The sequence below is a fragment of the Mastigoproctus giganteus genome, chromosome 11 (assembly GCF_048544385.1).
Source record: "Mastigoproctus giganteus isolate SK-2022 chromosome 11, ASM4854438v1, whole genome shotgun sequence".
NCBI lineage: Eukaryota > Metazoa > Arthropoda > Arachnida > Uropygi > Thelyphonidae > Mastigoproctus > Mastigoproctus giganteus.
This window is the reverse complement of record NC_143585.1, coordinates 114,260,994-114,282,656: the sequence shown is the minus strand read 5'-3', so window position 1 is coordinate 114,282,656 and position 21,663 is coordinate 114,260,994. Positions and strand designations below refer to the sequence as shown.

The window sequence follows — 21,663 nt, the reverse complement described above, 5'->3', positions numbered from 1 at the left end:
AGCCATAATTTTATTTTACCAATTCCTTACTTTGCTTTCTGTTCACTAAGCCCTGGAATAAGAAGGATGGTTATGTGAGTTTCAGATGCAGTGGCTTTATTTGGGTTAGTGTTTAAAAGATAATTGTTTCAAATAGTTGTATTCCTGGTGTCAAGTTTTTCTTGCAGAGCTTGGTCTTGACAGTGCTTTCAAGATGTAGAGTCCTTCACACTCCTACTCTAGTTGAATGAGGGTAACAGGAATTGAAATTGAGGAAAACTGTCTGTCGAGTTTCTATACATTTATCTTTCCAAGCAGTTAGGTTTCTTTCCATGAAAGGCACTGAGTTATTCTCTATTCCTTCTGGAAATTAATCTGACTGTAAATAATTTAGACTGTTTAAAATCTGGAGGTTGTCTTCACCATAATTTGATATTGAAACATAATGGTCCCAAAATGAATTAAGAACTGACTTCTAGCCATGAATATTTGTACTAGCAGGGGAGGCAAAGAAAATGGCATGCAAAGCCATGATTTTTGCTTAAAACGAGCCTTTAAATATTAAAGATGCATTTAAATTTTTAATGTAATTTTAATTTTCATCTAAACCAGAAAGCAGAGTGTTGCAAACATGTAGGAAGAGAAAAATACTATGAAATCAGAATTAATTTGCATTCAAATGCCCTAATGTTTTTTAATTTCAAAGTAATAAAGGAAAATTATGGTGTGTATATATATATATATATATATATATATATATATATATATATATTATAATCAGAAATATGAGCATTATGGATGAATTTACTCACTAACAAAATTTTGCATTATAATTAATTTTTAGATTTTCATTTATTATTTTTTTAATGGATTACAATCACTCATCATACAATCAACCTATCATATTTGGCCCATATGCTTTGCACTAAATGATCAGTTGCTCTCTAATGATGTCATTATCCTTCACTTAACCTTGATATCCTTATCTTCATAAACAGTTGTGTATGTGACCAAGAAACCAGAAGAGGTGAGGATGAAAAAAACAGATTTTGTTCATCCTTTTTTCACATTATTCTCAATGCAATACTGATAACAAAGTTAATTATCATGATATAATAAGTGAATTAATCAGTAGTTACCTTTAACTCATAATAATTTATTATTAATTATTAGCCTAACTTCAAAGAAAATAAAAACAGCAAACATTTCAGAGAGGGAAGTAACATAAGCAATCTAACACTTTGGCTATCCAGAGTGATGAAAGTCTGAAAATCTCTCTGAATATTCTCTTAAAATAAATATTTTAAAAGTTGCAATTTGAACTTACAGCAGAAACAGTTGGAAAAAATGCAGGAATTTTTCTTCATCCTTTGTGTTATTTTCTCCACTTCTGCCACCACCCAGCTACCCATCCCACACAGAGAGAGAGAGAGAGAGAGAGAAATTCATGAGAAACCATGGAGATTAAAATATTTTGCACTGGCACTGTACTTTTTACTACAAAATGTAAGGAAGCTGATGTATGTTCTCCTCTATTTCATACAGAAAGAAAAAAAGGATGTGCATGCACATCCTATTTTTCTTTCTGTATGGTCCCATTCACTTCACATTTTGCATGTGAAGTGAATTCACACATAATACAAAGGTAGAAAATTTTGATATGTGAAATTATGTACACAGAAAAATTCAATTAATGACATAAGGGCAATTATAACTGTTGACATCATAGCCTTCCCCACACTTCTTGGATTGTTGACTAGTAAATATATAATTATAAGTTATTTTGGTCCACACACTTGATGCACTTCATAGTGCTGTACAGTTTACTGAGGAGAACCCTCTGAAGCTGCAGATTTATCACAAATCAGCATTCAACAACACCTGAGTAAGGCTTTGCTTAGCAATCAATGAAGCTAAGCAAATGGCTTAATTGTAAATTAATAAATTTTGACTTCCTTATCTGTTTGGATTTTTAAGAAGGTAAGCCATATGAAAATTTCAGTTTAAAAATTAAGTCCTACATAAACTAAATGGATAAGCACAGAGTAGTTGTTTTGAATCATTACTTACATTACAAGTTTTCAATTATGATATGCATAACAGCACAAAGAGGACAAATAAACATTTAACGTAATTTTCATTTTTAGTAAGAGCAGAGAATACAGAATTCTGGCTAAAACTGGAAATCAAAATTCTGGCTGGTAAAACTGGAAATCAGTGGATGCAAAAATTGAGAGAATTACATTAATACAAAAGGTAAAGGTAAGTAATAAATTAAATACAAACAAAGTACTCCTATGAAGAACTATTTCATGCAAAAATTTGAGTATTCAAAAGACATAATTCTATATAAACATAAAAAAAAAAAAACATGGAATTTGTGCATATTAAAGTTCCATCCTATACAAAACTTTATAAATACTAAAATTTTAATTTACAGTCAAACCTTAACTGTTATTTTAATTAAAGCTTAAAGAGTAACTTTGTCTTTTAATATATCCCTAGAAATGTTAGCATTTAAAATGTTAAAAACAGCAATAGTAATTAATACAACAACCTATCTTTTATCCTTGAACTTTAGTCCTTAATGTTATGAAATAACAGACTAAAATAGCTGCACCTCTCCATAATCAACTTTTCGGCATACTTATTGTATTATGCATTCATACTTAACTAGTAAACAGATAATTGTGTGCGTGCATGTACATATTTGGTTATATGTGCACGCAAGCACATACACACGCACACACCAAAATTATGATTTCAGAAAGCATAGAAATAACCAGTAGTCAAACTTAAAACTACATAAAATAATTGCTTATATTCATTTCACATTAGTCTATCAATAGCTGGCACATGTAAGCAGTCCCCAGATTTTCAATTTATTGTACATTTTATATCTTGCCATTAAGAAAATATTACAGGAGAATATACTACAATAGTATCAAGTAGTCCTTGTAAATAAGAAATATACATAATCTATCACAATGGCAAAAGAATTTTTTTTTTTTTTTCTAATAATAGCTACATTTAACTTCATATGGAGATTAATTTTAAGTATTGCTTGTAATGATCACATTATTAATCTTGCTGGTTCTGAAAAAAAGCTTTTGCAGCAATTATTAATTGTTTCTCATATCACAATATGTGTTTTTGAAATTAAAGTATTCAGTGAAAACTTATACTATTAGTAGTAATAACTAATGTTCTTTATAATGAAGGGATGTTTAATGCTTGTCACCTTCACTATTACAAGGATCCATTGAAACAGAAATGCAGAATATGAGCGATTCTGATAATTACATGGCACTCATGAATTATGACTAGTTCAGTCCACTTTAATTCTAAGGCTATATTCCCGTTGTTGCCACTCTTTCCACTCTTTCTTTACCTGCATCCGCTTTAACTGTCCATCCCTAAATTTAATATAATTTGTTTAATATAGTTAATTTAGAAGTGAAATCAAAAGCATTAGTTAACTTGATTTTTTTTAATAATAATGTCAGAAAAATTATAAATATCACTGAAATGAAATACAGAAATGTTGAGTAGCAGAAAACTGCAAGCACATGCTAGAAATGTGCTTATAGATGTAGTTAGTACACAGAATGCAAAGCAGGGTATGTACGCTGGGAGAGGTAGGGGGGCTGTATTTATTTATTCAAAGCAGAACTGTATTGTAATGCTTTCTTTGTTTGAATGATCATTATTCAAGAAGTTATGGCACAAGGCAATGTATGTTAAATGCTACAGCAAAACACTAAAACATTTGCAACAAAGAACAAGTAATAAGGTGTGCTTAAACTAAAATAGAAGTTGAAGAGCAATTTTTGAATTCAGGGTATATAAAAGGTTGAAAACTTCACTAAACTGCATAAATTCTGAAGTAAGAATAATTTATTGAATAGCAGTGGTTGCCACTCTTAAAAATACAAGTTGAATAATAGAACACTATACATACGTCAGTAGAATACTGAAAGAGGGTAATTAAAAAGTGTGTGTGGGAAGGATATACGTTATACCAGTGTCACAATGGATTTTGGGGAGGAGGATAGACCATGTAAAAACTGCACAGGATATTTACCTCCAAAGAATGACTTGATGGAAACAACCAATATAGCAGGAGTAAACTGCGATCGGTTCATGACGACAAATGGAGATGGACAGTCTGTGGTAACTACTGCAGCTCTGAGAGAATGCTGCATTATACTGATTGGCTGTGGTTTGACTGGTTTTGAATATGCAGTGATATTTGTAGAATGACAGGGGATTAAGTATCCACAAATGTTTTATTTGGCAGAGGTATCTTCAACAATATTACTCTATTCAATGTAAAATTTTCTATCACTGACTTTTCCATATTTAAAGACCAGGCTCTTCAATAATTTTTTGAAGGACCCATTTACTATCAGTAAATACAATTTTTCTTTTTAATTCTTTTTTTTTTTTTACTACTTTTATTTTTAACATAGGATAAACACACTTTTTGGTTGAAGTGCTGCCAACTGTTTTCTGAACAACAAACCAATTAAAACTGCCCAAATGACTTATGAGCAATATCCATGGTGTTTTCTTTCTGTGTGTTGTAAACATTGGTTTTCCACCTGCTTTTATGCTAGACTTGGCTTGTGAGATTATGTGCCATACTGTTGATATTCACATGCCTATTATTTTAGCTATTAAAGTCCATAAAACTCCCATTTCAGTTTCAGAATCTTTGATAGCAAAAGACATTCCATGTTTTCCATTCTAAGACATTCCACTGGTCTACAAGTAAAAACTTGTAGACCAATGGAATTAATATTGGTCTACAAGTAAAAACTTGTAGACCAATATTAATAGAAGCGACACCATCACACATATCAGCACATCAAATATACTACTGACAATGTTGCTATTGACAATGCAGCTTTTTACATATAAGGAGTGATATTTATTTCATCTTTTGCTAAATGATATACAGAAAATTTCATGTATTGTAACAATTTGATAATATCAGCAAAGGCTATTTATTAATTTTAGTCAGTTTTTTTTATGCCACAAAAATCATTATACTTTTGTTTCAACTTATTTTTGGGATGCAGGCTATAAAGTATTATCACAAACCTTGGATGCAAACAGCAAATGCTGCCATTCATTACATGAAAAGAGCAAAATAGGTTAATAATGAATATATGATTGAAAAATGTAGTAGTAGTGGCATGTGATGCAAGAAAGCAAGTGTATAAGCTTATGCAGCATCAGCCAAAAAAAAAAAAAAAAACACACCATTCCCTACAAATGCCTGTCCAGTTCCTCCTTAAATTTATTCAATCTATCAACTTCCACAACGACAGATGGAAGTTTGTTCCAGCAATTAACCACCCGCTGGCTAAAGGCAAATTTCTGCATATCTATTCTACACCTGTCCTTTCTTAATTTGAATTTATGCCCTCTTAGGTTCGTAATCTGAACAAGTGGAAGGATCCCATCAGAATTCCGCGTGCTCAACCCATTCAAGGCCTTATACACCTCAATCAGAGCCACTGCAATTTGCAGAACTTAAGCCTCTCTTGGTAAGAGGATCCCTTCATTCCCCTCACCAATCGTGTTGCCCTTCTCTGTACACGCTCAAGTAAATCTACATCCTTCCTAAAATGAGGCCTCCAGACCTGTATGCAGTACTCAAGGCGTGGCCTGACCATTGCCTTATACAGAGGGATAATCACCTCATTTTCCGTGCTAGCAAAATTCCTATATATCATTGACAAAACCCCATGACCTGCCCTGGCAGCCTGTCTGCACTGCTCAGACAACTTCATATCTGCCTGCACAATTACTCCCAGGTCTTTTTCATTTTCTACCACCTTAAGTGTAGTACCATTTCTCTGGGGTACTTCTACCCATATGCAGTACTTTGCATTTATCAAGGTAAAACTTCAGTTGCCATTCTTAGCCCATCTGCCCAAATTATCTAGATCCTGTTGCAGTAGCACACTGCCATTACTGTCATTAACAACCCTGCCAACCTTTGTATCATCTGCAAACTTCGACATTAAGCCTGATATACCTTCATCAATATCATTGATAAATATACAAAACAACAGTGGACCTAACACCGAACCCTGTGGGACTCCACTAATAATATTAGTCCATGAAGAGCAGCACCCATTGATTACCACTCTCAGTCTTCTCCCACTTAACTATCCTTTTATCCATTGTAGCAACTTACCCTTAATACCATTCTGCTCCAATTTGTACAATAGTCTTCCATGCGCAACAGTGTCAAAAGCTTTCCTGAAATCCAAATATACGATATCAAAATTATTTTTTGCATCCAGTTCCTTTGTAACCACATCGTAATATCCTATCAAATTTGTTAGACAAGACTTTCCCTTAACAAACCCATGCTGTGTCTGAATTATTGCTGCAGTCTTGTCTAGATGATCCTGCACTGCATCTTTAACCAGTGACTCCATTATTTTACCAGGAAGAGAAGTTAAACTAACTGGTCTGTAATTACTTGTCACCCTTCGTTCCCGCTTTGTGAATAGGGGATATATTTGCACATCTCCAGTCCGTGGGGACCTCCCCTGAGTTCAAGGATGCTCTCATTATTATGGCTAAGGGTTTGCTTAGCCGCCTCCTTTAATATAACTGGATATATCCCATCCACCCCAGGTGCTTTTCTTATGTTTAACTTCAACAATTTCTCCTCCACTTTGCTCTCAGTTATTACAAAATCATTAAGTATCCTGCTACAATTTGATAACCTTCTGCCATTTTCGAACTTTAATAATTCCTCATGTGTGAATGTAGATGCAAAATACTCATTCAGTTTGTTTGCTATCTGAGCAGGATCATCAACAGTCGAACCATTGATGTCAAGTGGACCAATCAGATTCACCCCTTCCTTTTAGAGTTTATATAAGTAAAGAAATCTTTGCTGTTTTCCTTAGCATCTTTTGCCAAGGATTCCTCGTAATCTGCCTTTGTCTGCCTAACCTCCTTTGTGACCTGATTACAGACTAGCTTATATCTGCCATAGGCTTCTGAGTTGCTTGATAATTTATATGCATCTCATGCATTTTTATTCCCTGTTATGAGTCTCATTAGCTCATTTGATAACCATTTAGGCCTAAACCTTGAACAATATTTCTTAATAGGTATGAAACTTTTAGTAGCATCCACAATTAATTCCTTGAATGCTTCCCACTTAGAATTTACTGTTGGTAACATCGTCAGTTGATCCCACTGTACAGAATTTAAAAACTGTCTGAGACCACTGTACTCACCTTTACAGAAGCAAAAACCCTTTCCTTTACCCCTGATGGTAATTAAATCTTTAAGTAAATCCCACATCAGTACACTGTGATCACTGCTGATAACCAGATCAAGAGTATTACTCTCTCTGGTTGCCTCTCGAACATGCTGCTGCAGAAAACAATCATCCAATAAATCCACAAAAGTCTGCCTAGTCTGTGAGTGACCAATCCACAAGTCCCAATATATGTTCACCATTTTACCACTAAAATGCAGGAAGTAGGATCCTCCGCATTAACATGCACTGTGATTACATTACCATGACTTCAGATTCTTTAAAATCAATTGGTTATTATTTTTTTAAATTAAACTATATTTCAATAAACAATTGAAATAAAGCACTGCTGAGAATTGATACAATTCTTTAAAAAAAAAAAAAAAAAATTAAGTTTTGGGTTGCACAACTTTACTGGGAAATAAAATTGTGCAACCCTCAACCCAAAACTAAATCAACCATGCTATGAAAAAGCATACCCTGGTCCTATTCCACCTATCCTTTTTGCACAATAGGTTTCTCATTTCCCTGACAATAGCTACCTCCTGTTGGACCAGTGCATTCTGCCTTGGGGTTGCCACTGTGTTGTTACCTGATATGCAAAGTGCAAGCTCTAGCATTGAGGTGGGCACCTCAGAGCTTGATGGGCCCAACTTAATTCCTTTGAGGGCATCTACCCTGTTCCTCAAGTTCTCATAAATGCATTCTGATGTTTATGATAGCTTGATAATATAAAACATATATTCTATTTTTTTTGAAGTGTTCTGGTCTATTAATATGGACTGCTGCAAAAGAACTATAGTTTTCAGCTATAAAATTCAGTAAATTAGTGATCAGTATCATCAATATTGCTTATGTAAGCCTGAAGTGTGTAAACATGTCTGAAAGTTACTATAAATATATAATTATTATTTTGTATTGAATCTGAAAACTTATTAAGTACTCACCTGTAATAATATTAAGCTTTTGTTAACTTATTCTCTTTTGTTAACATATGGGAATTTCAAATAGCTAACTTACCTGTTTCTCATTCTGACCACCAACCAGTGTACTATTGTTTTAAAAATTGAATGCCAGTTGTTGCTAGCAATGGAATAATTTAAAAGGCTTGTTTATTGATGGGAAAAAGAAGATACACGGTTCATAGAGAATATATGGAATACTTTACAGCAATGCATATATTAAAGCTTGTATATAAGAGGGAAATAGAGTTGATTTTAGTGTAGTAAAAGTTTTACTTATGAAAAACTTGTCATATTATTACTGTTTAATATAAAAAAAAAAGTAAGCTGCTTATTTTTTAGCTAAGCGTACATTGGTATAATAATAATCTAAAAGTGACCTTTGTTACTAATTCAAGTTTTTGAACATGATCATCTAACATTTGAAATGAGAATTTTTTTTGATTAGAAGTGCAACTGCAATGGAGGTGATGTTTCACGAGTTAAAAATGTTATAAAATGATCTAACAAGCATTCTACAATTGAAATGGAATTAATTTCTTCACACAGTTTCATTTATTGAAGGCAGAGGGTAAGCGAGCAGAATTTTTTTAATTATGAGCAATGGTTAGAAAACAAATATTGAATATTAAAGAAAGATATAGCAGAGTACCCATCAAATAAGTTTTGGTGGATGGAACCTTTACAATAATAAATTGGCAATATTTTATTCTGGGCTGTTTCAAACAGCTTATTTTATCGAATGCATATCTTATTGAGTGTAAACATGTTTTTTTTACTCCAGTCGTGGTTTAGACTAGATACTGGTGGCCATCTCCTTTTGCCATAAAAGTTAATGTGGTTTTAAAGTTTGAGTTTACACGTTTTCTGAGTTTAAACATGTATATTCAAACATGGAAATTGAGAAGATCATAATGCTTTATTTGGTTAATCTTGGAGCGGCTGTCTTATTTTTTGATATTAAACACAAAAACTTAAGATGAGGATACTGAAAGAAACTAAGCATACTTTGACCTGTGTGGAACAGTTTGTTAACTAAAATAAATATTTCTATTTTTCAGAATAGAGAGGGGCACAGTTAATAGTTTAGTACCTATAAGTTTAGGAAATTGTCCTTTAATGATATCATGTTTGTTGTTTCATTTGAGGTATATTTAAAAAAAAAAAAAAAAAACACCTGCTACACATAGTAATATTTGCCTCTTGAGCATAAGCCCCCTTGGGCTTAGTAGTAAGCATTAGCACTGGGTACTCAAGTCTCTGTCTTCAGTGGGAGCATAACGATTCCCACAACCAATAATCAAATGCAGTAATGCATACAAAAATATCTGAGTTCAAATTGTGTGGATATCACTTCCCCTGCAATCCTATATTATTATATGGTGAAAGTTACTGAAAAAAACTTCAATTCATCTTGATATTGTTCACATACACATCTCAAGAAAAAAAATAAAATACCTTGATAAAACAACAAATGATATTGTTAATAAAGTTAATTATGGAGAAAATGATAAACTAAGTGGCTGGAATACATTCTCCATTTATCTATACTCAGATTTTTACATTTATTTTGACAACTGGCAATTGGTTAGATTTATTGTCTAATTGAAAAAATCTGAAGGTCAGCAATTCCTAGGACTCGAGGTTGCCAGTTTTCAGTTACTGCATAGTATATGTGATGAATATCGGGTAAAAAACAAGTTATGTACAAAAAAAAAAAAAAGAAAGGAAAATCCAAAATGTGGGATTCGAATACTCATACCATTCCAAGTCAACGAGGCCACCTTGTTTGGCAATCTCAGCTTTCACCCTTTTGGCAAAATATATAGCACTTTCATTTGCCTAAAATAATATAAAAAAAATTAAGATAATTATAATACTAAATTTTAAGCAAATAAAAAAAAAAATTTTTTTTTTTTTTAAATAAACAATGAAATTAAATTGAAAATATAAAAATCTCGAATTTAAGGCAAATGCTACAATTGTCTTGTAAAGAATAACTGAACAGAATGGTAAATGTTTCTATATCTGTAGACATCTCTGAAATCTGTATGGTTTAATGAAATGAAAATTAAAAATTAAAACTTATAAGATCTCCTCTGGAAAAAGTGCACACTTTTTGCAGTTCAATTGGCAAAATTAAGAGTTAAAACCAAGACACTAAATTGGTAGTTTTTGAACATTATCCTCAGCTGGTCTGAATAAGAAGTTGGTTGATACTTAAAGAAGAAAAGTCTTCAGATACCTATAATGATTGTGTTTAATTTGCAAATGGTTTCTGAAAAAATATGATGCAACTTAGCATCCCAGCTTGTGAAAATCTCATTAATGAACCATAATAAATTCTGTTCTGGAGAAATTACTTTTAAAGCTTAAACAGCAATAATACACTTTAGTGTCCAACATTATTGTGGTTCCAACATAACAAGAATTGCAACATTGTTTATTTCATTCACTGACACTGAATAAAATAATTCTGTTAAAATCTTATATGCCATGACAAAACCATCCGGGTGATTATTAACTGAGCAGTAGTATTGTAATATCTTTGTGATACAGTATCATGACAGGCCCTAGATTTTAGCATTAGCATTAGCAGAGGCATATGATGCAAGAAAGCAAGCTTATTCAGCATCAGCCAAAAAAAAAAAAAAAAAAAAAACCGCTCCCATTTCACCCCTCCGTTCGTTCGAAATACCTGTCCAGTTGAGCTTTAAATTTGTTTAGGCTATCAACTTCAACAACAAGTGATGGAAGTCGGTTCCACCAACCAACCACCCGCTGGCCAAAGGCAAATTTCCGCACATCTATCCGACATCCGTCCTTCCTCAATTTGAATTTATGCCCTCTGAGGTGATTATTCTGAGAAAGATGAAGAATCCCATTGGCATTGAGCATGCTCAAACCATTCAAAGCCTTATACACCTCTATCAGATCACCTCGCCGGTGCCTAGTCTCCAGACTCTGTAATTTGCAAAACTTAAGCCTTTCTTCGTAAGAGCAACCCTTTGTTCCATTTACTAATCTTGTTGCCCTTCTCTGTACCCGTTCAAGCAGCTCTACATCCTTCTTGAAATGAGGCCTCCAGACCTGTATACAGTACTCAAGATGTGGCCTTACCATTGCCTTATACAAGGGAATAATCACCTCCTTATCCCTGCTAGAAAAATTCCTGTATATCATTGACAAGACACCATGAGCTACTCTTGCAGCTCGTCTGCACTGCTCAGAGAACTTCATATCTGCCTGCACAATTACCCCCAGGTCCTTTTCATTCTCCACCACTGTCAGTGTAGTACCGCAGAGTTGATACGTTGCTCTGGGGTTACTGTTTCCCATATGCAGCACTTTACATTTGTCGATGTTAAACCTCATTTGCCACCTCTCAGCCCATCTGTTCAACCTTTCCAGATCCTGTTGCAGCAGCATAGCGTCAGTATTGTCCTTAACGACCCTGCCAACCTTTGTATCATCTGCAAACTTGGACATTAAACTTGATATCCCATCATCAATATCATTCATAAACACCGAAAACAACAACGGACCCAACACTGAACCTTGAGGAACTCCACTAATAACATTAGTCCACGTTGAGCAGTGTCCATTGATTACCACTCTCTGTCTTCTGCCACTCAACCATCCCCTTATCCATAGCAGCAATTTGCCTCCAATGCCACACTGCTCCAATTTGTGCAGCAGTCTTCCATGTGCAACAGTATCAAAAGCCTTTCTAAGATCCAAATATATAATATCAAAGTTATTCCCTGCATCCAGTTCTTTTGTGACTACATCATAGTATCCAATCAAATTGGTCAGGCAAGACCTGCCCTTAACAAAACCATGCTGCGTCTGAGCTATAACTGAATTCTTGTCTAGATGATCCTGCAGTGCTTCTTTAACCAGTGCCTCCATTAATTTACCTGGAACAGAAGTTAAACTAACAGGTCTATAATTACTTGTGTCAGCCTTTGATCCTCCTTTGTGAATTGGGGTTACATTTGCACATCTCCAGTCTATGGGTACCTCCCCTGAGTCCAAAGAAGCTCTCATAATTATGGCTAGGGGTTTGCATACTTCCTTTGCTGCCTCCTTTAATATAACTGGATAGATCCCATCCACCCCAGGTGCCTTTTTTATGTTTATCCTCAACAATCTCTCCTCCACTTTCCTCTCAGTTATTACAAAATCATCCAGCTCACTGACAATGTTTACTTTACCTACATCATTCTCCTTCCTGAATAACTCCTCATGCGTGAATGTAGATACAAAATATTCGTTTAGATTGTTAGCCACCTGAGCAGGATCCTCAACTGTTGAACCATCAATATCCAGTGGACCAATCTGATTCATCCCTTTCCTTTTCGAGTTCAAGTATGTAAAGAACTCTTTTCTGTTTTTCTTTGCATCCTTTGCCAAGGATTTTTCATAGTCTGCCTTTGCCTGCCTAATCTCCTTTGTGACTTGGTTACAGACCAACTTATACCTATCATAGGCTTCCATGTCACCCATTAATTTGTATGTATCCCATGCATTTTTCTTCTCTGCCACATGTCTCATTAGTTCATCTGACAACCATTTAGGCCTAAACCTTGAACAATATTTCTTAGTTGGTATGTAAAGCCTGGTAGCCTCGAAGATTAGTTCCTTGAATGCTTCCCATTTTGAGTTTGCTGTTGGTAACATCATCAGTTGGTCCCACTGTATAGAATTTAAATACTGTCTCAGACCATCATAGTCGCCTTTACGAAAACAAAAACCCTTCCCTTTACCTCTGATGGTAGTTACCTCCTTGAGTAAATCCCACTTCAACACACTGTGATCACTGCCACCTAGTGGTTCATTTATCTGCAGGTTCTTAATGCATGAAGAATCACTACTGATAATCAGATTTTAACTACAATATTTGAAAGAACTATACTGCAACCTGAATATAATGCACCTCTTCATACTGTAGGTATGATCATGTCCCCCCAAAATGAATTATTAAAATAATGTGTTCAAAGAACTAGAAATTTCATACTGGAAAAAGTGAATACAGGAACTCCTCGACTTACATAATACTCAACTTACGGAAATTCGACTTTACGTAAGTTTTTCCCGGCCCTTGCAAACTTAAAAAAATCATGGAAACTTATCTTGCATCCCATAGGAAGAAATGGAGGTATTGTGAAAACACCATAATGTGAATCCAATAAAACTTTTTTTTTTTTCTTTTTTTTTTGCAATTCGTTCCAAGTCCTTGGAAGTTGAAAATTTCTCTATATTACTAAGCTATTTATCTCTCTAAAAGGTCATATTCATAATGGAAATTGCACTACCCTTTCATCGTTATCATATGTTCCCTTATAAGAATCAATTTATTAAGATTCTTAGCAAAGCTTATTATCTTAGTGACTACAGAACTACTATACCTAACAAAAGCCTTTATAGCTAGAAAATACCCCAAACAGTTAATTCCAGAAACCATATCAGCTGTAAAAGAAAAAATTAATAATCCTTGCATTGATAACAGTAGTACTGATCATACACAAAATACAATAGTCACACTTCCGTATCATAGCCAACTTGCACCTCGGCTCCAGAATATTTTTAGAGGGACGAACATTACACTGATTTTTAAATCATATAATAAACTAAGTACTGTTTTCAGCAAATACAGAGAAACATAAATACAATATTCAAGACATAAACAATATAATATACCAATTTGGATGTAATGCATGCTACATAGGTAGCACCACCACAAAATATGGAACTTCCTGAACAGTCAACATGAAAGCATACTATCATTATAATAGTTTCGAATCAGACCAACCAGGAACGGAACTCAGTCAGCATGTACACTCTTTTAATCATGATCCATTAATAGATAATGCAATTACACTAATTAAACTTAAATCATATTATAAGATATCCTGGTATGAAGCCTTAGCTATAGAATGGTTCCGCCAAAATAGATTATATGAAATTTTAAACACTAAATTACCCACGAATCTATCACCAATATGGCAGCTCACACGAACCAAATTTCCATGTGTCTAACATGATGCATCCTGGGTACAACGATACTATAAATCAATACCCAACTCATGTCATTCACCAACTGATGACGACAACATCGAAAGCTCCTCGTCCAGCTTTGGTTTTTCAACACGCGAATCTTCTACTTCATATAATTTTATAAATGACAACTAGGAAAAAGGTGGTGCACTGCCTCTTTCTAGAGACATGTTTTTAAATTAACTAATCTATTAATATAATTGAAAACTTTTACTTTCCTTTATGTAAATTTAACCCTAACCAATAAGGATCTAGAGGTGAGTACTAAGATAATAAGCTTTGCTAAGAATCTTAATAAATAATCAACAGTACTTCAAGCTTTCAGCTGTAAAATCAGTCATTAAGAATCAATTTTGAACAACTTTGTAATATTTTTCTAAAGCACGTTTCTGGAGGTCACGACCATAAAACAATTTGCACTTGCTGGTTTATTGGACTTTTCTGTTCGTGCATCTAATTATAAATGGGTAGTAAACTCAATCTTATTGCATTTGCGATAATACCGATAACTGCAATTGTGTGGTTTTACGCTGTTATGGTGAAATGTGTCTCCCTTCACTGAAATCTTTAATCATATAAAATACAAATTTTCAGAAACTTCTCTTCATTCTTATTTATGTATTACAATGATGAAGGGAAAGTGACCAATGAAAAGTGAAAGTGCTGGCAATGCCAGGAAACAAAACAAAATTGATTTAGAAATGAAGATGAAAATGATTAAGAAGTACAGAGCAGGACAAGGTTTGTCATTTATTGCAAAGGTCTCGCTGCTTCAACAGTGAATACTATTTTAAAGAACAGTGTGCGTATAAAGGAACATGTCAAAGGACCAATGCACTTAAGATCAACAGTGATTACAAAACAGCGTTAAGGTGCTATATCGAAGATTGAACAGCTATTAATAATACGGATCGAAAATCAGATTCAGAAGCGAGTGCGCCCCTGAGTCTAATGACCATTCAAGCAAAAGCAACAAGTATTTATAAAGATATTAAGGATAAGTACGCCGAACCCCAACCCAGAGTTCGTGGCAAGCAACGGGCGGTTTAATAAGTTCAAGCATCGCACTGGTTTCCACAACATTAAAGTATGCGGTGAAGTCGCCAGTGCCGATTCTCCAGCTACAGAGAAATTGTGATGTGTTGGAAAAAATTATTGATGAAGGCGGCTATTCAACACAGCAAATTTTTATAGTCGACGAGACTGCTCTGTATTGGAAAAAAATGCCGGAGCAAACATACATTGCCAAAGAGGAAAATACAATGCTAGGTTTTAAGGTGTCAAAAGATAGGGCCACATTCTTGCTTGGGGCTAATGCAGCGGGATATTACAGATTAAAACCACTGCTTGTGTACCATTCTGGAAATCTTAGTGCATTTAAGGGCACTTGGGGAATAGTAACCCCCAATAAATTATACACTTAGTGGGGTTGAAATAAAAACAGTAGAGAAGGAAAGGGATCCAGAAATTACAATACAGGCAGAATGAAGTTTTCCGGACAGTGTAAACAGGCATCCAGAAATATCAATGATTTATCAAATGTTATCCCATAGAGATAAGGATGTCATAATCCCACTGTATAAGGCAATTGTAAGACCAGATTTTGAATACTGTGTTCAAGTTCAGAAACTTCATCTGAAAAAAAGAAAGCTTCTTGAGAGGGTCCAGAAACGAGCAACTCGAATGGCAAGATCGGCAAAAGGACTACCATATGAGGAAAGACAAGTTATGTGGGCTACAGAGCTTGGCAACCAGGTACCTCAGAGGTGACCTGATTGAGGTTTACAGGGCTCCGAGAGGGATTAGTAAAATTAATGAAGATGGAATTCTCAATGTTATAAAGAATTGCAGAACTACGGGTAATAAATTCAAATTACAGGGTTTGAGGTTTAGTTTAGATTGTAGGAAGTTTTCTTTTAGACAGCGAGTCACTGATTGCTGGAACAAGTTGCCATTGCAGGTAGTTGAGGCTAACAGTTTGAATAAATTCAAAGGTCAACTGCATAGTACCTGTGTGAGAAGGGAAGCATATAATTTATATTTTCTTAACTACTTAGTGTTCTTTTTTGAAAGCACAGCAAAAGCCTATGGCTTCCTTGCACTATATGGCAAATCCTATTACATATGGCAATAATCCAACAGACAATCTACTGATAACTCTAGGAGGCATTCAGATAAAGTTATATAATCTTGTTGCTTCTATTCTGATAGATTATGACTGGAGGGAGTCTGAGGAATGTATATGTGGAAGGCACTGTCAAGGCCACATATGTCAAGGAGATGGGTATATTCTTGCTGTGTGAACACCATATCCAAAAATTTCATGAATTCATATATATTCCTTCCTTTTTACTTGTACTTTATCTACTGAATACATCGTGAATAATCAAACTAATAGAACAAGCTATATATGCACAAAAAACTAAATGTCCCAAAAACTTCATTCATTTCAAAAATATATGTGATCTCAATGATGTCCATTTCAACCTAAACTCAGGCAAACCCCAGTTACTTTTTCTGACAGAGTCAATTATCAGTTGCCTCAAACATTGCTCATTTCAGTTGCTCTAATTATTCACTTTATGATTATGTAAACACTTCACTGACTCACATTTTTTAAAATTGTGTATGGGTTTCCATTACTTGCCAGGGTCAAGGTTTGGGTGACTTATCAATGTTGAGACAAATTTAAAGTAAAAGAGATGTCAAAGTAATAAAGAGTTTAAACATAATTTTAATTTTCCTCTGATGAGAATTGATGTTGTGAAATATATGTGATCTCAATGATGTCCATTTCAACCTAAACTCAGGCAAACCCCAGTTACTTTTTCTGACAGAGTCAATTATCAGTGGCCTCAACCATTGCTCTCTCTCTCTCTTCCCCCCCCCCACTCCTCAGCAGCTTATGAATATATGGCACCTTCATCTTCATAAAAAGAACTAGCAGCTTCTCATAAAGTAGAATTGGCTTATATTGTTTCTCTATTCCAGGTCTCTTGATATTTGCAAGAGAACTGAGTTAAGCCTTTGTCCTGTAATAATCACACTAACTTAACATAAATTAAACAGATATATCCAGGACAACTATGTATGTTTATAAGTAAAATACTAACAACAATTCTAACCCATTTCAGTTCTTCGGTAAATTTGTGGCAAAATAAATTAAATCATGCAGCATATTATAGCTAAAAAAAAAAAAAATTCACTCCAAAAGTTTATCCAGCTCTTCCTTGAATTTATTTAATCAACTTCCAAAACGACAGATGGAAGTTTGTTGTCCAGCAATCAGCTACTCACTGGCAAAAGGAAAATTTCTGCACACATATTCTACTATTGTCTTTCCTCAACTTGAATTTATGCCCACTCAGATGCATAATTTCAGCAAGAGAGAATCTCATCAGCACTGAGAATGCTCAAACCATTTAAGGCCTTATACACCTCAATCAGCTCACCCCTGGAGGTGCATGCCTAGTCTTCAGATGCTGCAATTTGCAGAACTTAAGCCTTTCTTGGTAAGAGCAACCCGTTTTCCACTCGCCAATCTCATTGCCCTTCTCTGTACTCATTCCAGCAAGTCTACATCTTTCCTAAAATCAGGCCTCCGGACCTGTATGCAGTACTCAAGGTGTGGCCTGACCATTGCCATATACAAGGGGATAATCACCTCCTAATCCCTTCTAGCAAAATTGCTGTACATCATTGACAAGATCACACAAACTGCTCTGGCAACGTGTCTGCACTGCTCATTAAACTTCATATATGACTGCACATTTACTCCCAGATCTTTCATTTTTCTACCACCCTAAGTGTAATACATGTTGGTATGTTACGCTGAGGTTACTGCTACCCATATGCCCAACTTTTCTAGGTGCTGTTGCAGTAGCACACTGTTATTAACAACCCTGCCTACCTTCGTATCGTCTGGAAACTTGGACATTAAACCTGATATACCTTCATCTATATCATTGATAAGCATAGAAAACAATGGGCGCTACACCAAACCCTGAGGTACTCCATTAATAACATTAGTGCACGAAGAGCAGTGTACATTGATTACCACTCTGTCTTCTCCCATTCAACCATCCCTTTAGCTATAGTAGCAACTTTCCTTTAATTCCATACTGCTGCAATTTGTGCAGTAGTCTCATGTGCAACATATCAAAAGCTTTCCTGAAATCCAAGTATATGATATCAAAATTATTTTTTGCATCCATTTCCTTTGTGACCACATCATAGCATCCAATCAAATTGGTCATACAAGACCTCCCCTTAACAAACCAATGCTGTGTCCAAATTATTACTGCAGTCTTGCCAAGATGATCCTGCAATGCTTTTTTAACAAGTGACTCCATTATTTTCACCAGAACAGAAGTTAAACTACCAGATCTGTAATTACTCGTGTCACCCTTTGATAACCCTTTGTGAATTGGGGATACATTTGCACATCTCCAGTCAAATGCAGACCTCCTTTATGTACTTCACAGATATCATAAATATACTGGAAGTGTCAGATCATGTGTGTATTAGCAGCCATTTTGCTGTCACACAAGCAAAAATTTTCAAAGATTGCCAATACTGAAATAACTTAATTCTCTCAATTTTTTTTACATACAAAGTTAACAGTTCTGAATTTACAACATGTACTATCAAGTAAGCCTTTCCATTAACTTAACTAAAATGTACAAAGCTCTTTATAGCAATCTTGAAATTACTATATACAACTTGTGGCATAAGCATTTAAGAAGGTGAGTTAAAGAATATCATATCTGTGATTATTTTTTAACTATAATTTTTAAAATTATAGTTAAATAAATCTTAAATAATTCAGCATTCTGACTTCTAAATCAGATATAAAATAATCTTTAAAAAATATATAGAAGGAATATTACAATTTCTTTTACTTCAAAGGGGTAACTGTGCATATGTTCCCTCTGATATTTTTGGCCAGAGACTTCATAATTTGCAATATCTTTTTTTTTTGGCTCTCTGCATTACTTTTCTTCTAAACATCTCTCTTTTAAAAACTGAAATCTGCCCTACCAGGGAATATTGTTACCACATTTGGGGGTGGTGCCCACAAAACCTCCCTTAAGCTTCTAGTCTATTCAAAAGAGAGCAGTCAGATTAATTAATGGCCAGTCTCTTACAGAGTGTCTCCATTTTGTCTCACAGATGTTCAGTTTCTGTTGCATACCTTTTCTACAGATATACTTTCTACAGGCACTGTTCTTTTGAATTAGCATCTGTAATTTCTCCACTTTCTTACAAACCAGGCTGAACATGTACCACAACCATTCGGCATCCATTCATTCCCCATTTTCAAATTTACAGAACTCACTGTTCCTCTTCTTCACTTATTCCCTCCACTGCTGTTCTCTGAAACAACCTCTTTCACATGTATTTGTAAAAATTACAATCTACAGAAGCAAGTATTTTCACACTGTTTAACCTACAACCCATAAATGGTAATAAATACTAAATAACTGTGGTTAAAATACCTTTATTTTTTTATTTTTTTGTTTTTTGAGGTTTTTATAACCCACAATGGCAATTGTTTAAGTACCAATACAGTGTACAGCAAACAAGTAGCAGAAATGTAATCCTTGACTTGAAGACAATTAAAAACTGACACACAAATATAATATATAATGATAGTTAGTTCTGAAAAAGAATTCCCAGCAATCTAAAAAATATTAACATCAAGTTCAAGACAATCTGACTACTGTATAACAAATGTTTGGGCAAAGTCCTAAAATAGTTTTAAAATGCATTAGTGCCTTTGATGAGACATGGACACAACTTTGAACCTGAACTGAAATCACAATTTACATTGAGGGAAAGGATTATTACACTGTACTCAGTAAAGAATTTAAAACTTAAATTTAAACTTAGAATTTCAATTTAAAGCATGTAAATCTCATTGTGTCCAACAACTCTTTTTTTGAATATTATAACGAACACATGGAACTTACTTGGTGAAACCCAGAGATATTTGGGCTGCTGAGATTTATCTGAAAGTTGAATTTCTTGAGCAGCACATTTTCACAATGTTTTCAGCATCAGATAAACATTTACACTGATTTACACTGTTCAAAAATGGTGTTCCATTTGTTCTCTCTCTCTCTCTCTCACTAGTAAATTAATAACAGTAAAACCAACTAGATTTTTAAAAATATCTGTGCATTTACCATGAGAAATACATAATAAAAAAAAAAAAAAAAAAAAAAAAAACTTACTTTTCGTGTCATGGGTGGAAGATACCATACTTCACATACAATGGCCCAGCTAGTCATCATTTTCAATAAATAGCTCATATACCCTTCTCTACTGCTGTTCCAAAAAGGATCCCCAAATCTTGGATCATACTAAAACAGAAAGCAGGATAAGTAAATGTATATTAAAAAAAAAAAAAAAAAAAAAAAAAAAAGAATGGTTATACACCCTACTCCATCCTATGTATTCATGAGGGATACATTTTCAGGAGGATCACAAATAAGGCTATGAATAATGGGAGAAATGTTAAAGGGGTGGCATACTTTTAACCCAGCAGTGGTGGCACCCTAAAAAACAGTAGTGCAGTACCTAATAGTGCCAATTTTCTTTTTAATTGCCGGGGGAAAAAAAAAAAAAACTTCATCATTTCTAAATTTTTCTGGGATAATACCAATATTTCATCTTTACTGAATATATTGCAATATTTATTGTAACTTTTTATTTTAATAAAAAATTAAATATTTAATGCTGTTTTTCACACTTGTTTAAAAAAACTGAAAAAAAGCATTAATCCTTTGGAAAATTAAAAAAAAAATGTTTTAGACAAAATATAGACATGAATCTATTAGTCTAATCTATTTCACTGATTCTCAAAAAGAGACTATTCAGCTGTACTGATTTCAGTAAATTGATTGATCTCACGTGAATAGGAAACAATCATTTGTGAATGGAAAATTGTAATAAATAATCTCCAAAATTACCATTAATACATTACACATACATTTCTGCTTATGTGCATAAAATACTTCTAAACTATTAAAAATATGTATATACAGTATTAGATACTATTATTCACTTCTATTATCAAATTTTTTCAAAATTTATTTCAAATTTGGCACTCTTCACAGCACGTGAAATCTGAAACATACATACCTTGCTTCCCACAGAGCAGCATCCTCTTGAGTGAATATCGTGTTTTGCTTTCTCATCTTTATTTATACAAAAGTAATAAAAAATCTTTTAAAAACAACGTCCATAAGCCCATAACTGGTTATGACAGAGGAAACACAAGTACTCTTGAACTTTAAACAAACATATAATGCAAAAACAACTTCCTAGTAAAGTAGGTGCCAAATAGTTCCCGCACTAGTC

General features: G+C 34.1%; 1 protein-coding gene across 2 annotated transcripts in view; it reads right to left on the bottom strand.

The window, feature by feature from the left end:
- Positions 1-3,190: 3,190 nt before the first annotated feature.
- Positions 3,191-21,663, bottom strand: part of Gpat4 (Glycerol-3-phosphate acyltransferase 4) — a 326,719-nt gene continuing 308,246 nt past the window's right edge. For both annotated transcript variants that reach the window (XM_090384714.1, XM_090384715.1), the window contains 3 exons: positions 20,535-20,663; positions 10,001-10,080; positions 3,191-3,395 (listed from right to left, as the gene is read on the bottom strand). In XM_090384714.1, coding sequence (XP_090240840.1) covers positions 3,308-3,395; positions 10,001-10,080; positions 20,535-20,663 — 297 coding nt within the window. In that variant the 3' untranslated portion in view covers positions 3,191-3,307. The remainder of the gene's footprint in view (positions 3,396-10,000; positions 10,081-20,534; positions 20,664-21,663) is intronic.